The following is a 3,699-nucleotide window of genomic DNA, read 5'->3' on the forward strand; positions in this document are numbered from 1 at the left end:
AAACTGTTTCCTCTCTTATGTGTCCAAAAGTGAGTACATTTAAATATAAAAAGAAATCAAAAGTGTGTTTTTAAAACTCTAGCCCTTCGCCTGAGAAGGAAATGTGACTGACAGACATACTGGCAAACAAATCAAAACAAAAAAAAAAAAAGGACTCAACTTGTGTAGGTTTACATGGAGTTTAAAAAATGCTTGGCCCAGTATATAAATACAACATCCCATATAAAATGACATCTGAATACATGTACAAAACAAAGTTCAGAAGGTGAAAAAAGTAATTGGTGTTTCTCTATAGCTATAATCTGAAATTAACACTAAAGAATTTTGGTCCTGAATCATAGAGAAAACGTGTATAAAGTTCAGCACAGAGTTGAAGTTGGGCTTGAATCCTGAAGTCTGAAAACGACAGCTGGTGATCATTTCAAATGTCCTTTTTTTGTTGCTTTTTTGTTTTTGTTTTTTTTATTTTTTTATTTTTTACAAAGCGAGCGCCACCTATCCTTTTAAATAACCCTAATACTAGTTTTTAAACTGCTCCAACAGTCTCACAGAAAATCTCAGCACAAGATAGGAACATTGTAGGCTATCATGCTTAACATGTTTGTTTTTTTTTTTTTTGCTTTTTGCGAAAATAGTCGACTTTAAATAAAAATAAACAAAAAAAAAGAAAGACAAACCCACCTCGATTTCATTAAAAAAAATGCCTCTCGGTGACAAAGATGTCGCACGGCAGTCCAATATTGTACCTTTTAGTGGTGAAGTTCACTTTGCGATTGAGAAAAAAAAAAAAAAAAGTTGTGAAATGTCCCTTTAAAAAAGAAAGGAAAACTCAGCGACAACATTGATTAAGTGAACGGCGGACCGCATAACGTGCAAATCAATCACAGTTAAAGTTATTCAGTACAAAACAGTCCCAGGACTGAGTGTTAGAAACTCAGCTGCTTCCTTTTTCTCTCCTCTTTAGTTTTGCACTCCCTCCATTTTGGTGGTTGGTTCAAGTCCCTCCGTCCACGCATCCAAAGAAAAGTCCCCCCCTCCCCGAAAAAAGCGAGTTTAGCTCTCCAAGGATTTGCAGCTCTTTCCCCCAGCATGTCGGAGCAGGGACGGGGGCCAAGTCTCATCTCTGAAACCATGGACCAGCAGCGCTGGAAACTGCAGCAGGGGGACTGTTACTGTTGCCGTCTGCGGACCGCAGACCCTCCAGACCCGTGCTTGTGTCAGTACGTGAACACCAGGTTGGAGATGGTGGACTCCAGCCAGTCCCCGGAGATCATCTCGCTCACCTCGGGCGTGCAGTAGTCGGGGAACTCGAAGTGGGAGCCGCCGGAGACAGACTCTCCGCTCAGGTCCCAGTCCCGGTCCAGCACGGACTGGGAGCCCAGGCTGCCCGGGGACATGAAGCTGGGGCTGGGGTTCACGTCGAACAGGTCGTCCTCGAACTCCTCGTCCTCCGAGGAGGAAGAGGAGGAGGAGGACGCGGAGGACATGGAGGAGGAGGAGTGGGAGCCGGAGGGCGAGGGCGAGGGAGCCCGCCGGCTGCTGTACGTGTGGCCGGCGGAGCTGCTGCTGCTGCTGGCGGGGGAGCCGGCTCCCTCCCCGGCTCCCACTACTCCCTCCTCCCGGCCTCCCGCGTCCTCGTACAGGCTGAGCGGGTCGCTGCAGTCGGCCGAGCTGCAGAGCTCCGGGCTGGCCGGCACCGTCACCACGGAGCCCGCGGGGCTGAGCGCGGAGCTCCCGAACACGTACACCCGCCGGGGCTTCTTGCCCTCCGGGATCTGCCGGGCTGCAGAGGAGGAGGAGGAGGCTGCAGCCTTGGACTTGTAGAGGGAGTTGTGGTGGTGTTCGTGCAGCTCTGAGGAGAGCAGTGCTTTGCTGCTGCTGAACGCGGGTTTGTGGGCTTTGCTGCTGCTGCTGGTGGGGGATTTGGCTCCACTCTTCCTGGAGGAGGAGGAGGAGGTCTTGCTGGTGTTATTGTTGCTGTTCGAGCCGCTGCTGCTGCTCACTTTGTCCCCCCTGCTCTCACCACTGCTGCTTCCCAGTTTCGTTGCGCCCGACTTGACTTTCTTCCTGGGCCGGTACTTGTAGTCCGGGTAGTCGGCCATGTGCTTGAGCCGCAGCCGCTCCGCCTCCCGGATGAAGGGGATCTTGTCCTGGTCTCTCAGCAGCTTCCAGCGCTTGCCCAGCCGCTTGGAGATCTCGGCGTTGTGCATGTCCGGTGACTGCTCCATGATCTTCCTCCTCTCGATCTGGGACCACACCATGAAGGCGTTCATGGGTCTCTTGATGTGTCCGCTGGGGGTCTTGCACCAGGCCGGGTCGTCCGCCGCGGAGCCCGGGGAGAGCGGCGAGGCGGCGGCCTCCATGTCCATGCTCGCCCCGGAGTCGGAGCTCGAGTCCCCGCTGAAGAAGGACAGCGCCTCGGCCGTGCTCTCCGTGTGGCTCATTTTCTGCACCATGTTTCCCCACTTATTCACACTCACACACACACTGAGGAGGGAGAGCGGGGTACTTTGCTCTCTCTCCCTCTCTTCTTGGGTTTCTGATTCACTTTAAAGCAAACTCAGCTCTTTTCTCTCTCAGTCTTTGACAGTTTGAGCCGAGTACAAATAATAATTCACACCTGAGATGCGCAAGAAACTTGATAGCGCTTCAGTCCAGAGTTGCCTAAAAAAGGCTGGATGCATGAAGGAGGAAAAAAAAAGGCTTAATTTCCAGGTTATGTGTAAGTTCTCTCTCTCAGTCCTTTTTCCTTCTGTGTTTAAAAATAAAAATAAAAAAAAAAGTCAATTCAGCCCTGTGATGATGAACATGCTCTGGACTGGGTGCCACGCTGTGCACTCTGGCACCTACAATGGGCTCCCGAGTACAGTGTGTAAAGTAAGTGCTTTTCTCTGCATCTGCTCTGTCCGCTCTCCTAGAATCAAAAGCAGTACATGCTGGCGTCTGGAAACAAGAAGTTGGAGCGCATCACACTTGCCCGCCTCCCCTTCAGCAAGCCTACTGTCGCGTTTCAAGCAGCGTTTCGGAGTCAGGCCCCCTTGCCTGCATTTATCCCTTCCTCATACAACGGCGATAAAAATCCACCAATCCGACGCTGTCGCTAGCCTGCCTTTGCGCCAAAGCCACGCCCCTCGACGCCGATTGGTCGAAAATGGAATCTAATAATAATCAGCGTGTGCAATGAGGAGCCTCGTGTCTGACCTCATTCCAGAATACAAGAAACTTAATTTTTTTTTTTTAAAGAGACACTGGCTAATGTTATGAACCCCCTTTTCGTCTCTGCTACAACAGCCCATGTGTCTTCCATTAGCATATAGTCTTGCTATATGGGAAGTCAATTATAGTTCCACTTTGCCATATGGCAACTTGAACACTTTCCTTGAGACAGAATTAATGAAATATTGTTTCTCGGTTATAGTAACCTCCTTTCTCTCAATTTGTGCATTGTTAGGATGTCGTAATTGCACCCTGCATAATAAATAAGACTAACTCAATATATCTGATATAGTTATGCATTGCAATATAGCCTATTAACGACCCACAATAAACTATGTGGGCGTTATTCTTTTTTTCCCAAAGTAGTGAATTATTTATGTGATAAATAAACTGTTGAATATTAAATGTGATTGTTTTTATTGCCATTTGTTTCCCTGCATGTGGGCACAGACCTAAGTCATGAATGATTCGCAGGGCTTTTAA

General features: G+C 48.9%; 1 protein-coding gene across 1 annotated transcript; it reads right to left on the reverse strand.

The window, feature by feature from the left end:
* Window positions 1–431: 431 nt before the first annotated feature.
* sox4b (SRY-box transcription factor 4b) lies at window positions 432–3,014 on the reverse strand. Its single transcript, XM_061716424.1, has one exon. It carries the CDS (start codon window positions 2,454–2,456, stop codon window positions 1,218–1,220), a length of 1,239 nt encoding a protein of 412 aa, XP_061572408.1. The 5' UTR covers window positions 2,457–3,014; the 3' UTR covers window positions 432–1,217.
* Between the last annotated feature and the right edge of the window lie 685 nt (window positions 3,015–3,699).

Source organism: Cololabis saira, chromosome 3, assembly GCF_033807715.1.
Source record: "Cololabis saira isolate AMF1-May2022 chromosome 3, fColSai1.1, whole genome shotgun sequence".
Classification (NCBI taxonomy): domain Eukaryota; kingdom Metazoa; phylum Chordata; class Actinopteri; order Beloniformes; family Belonidae; genus Cololabis; species Cololabis saira.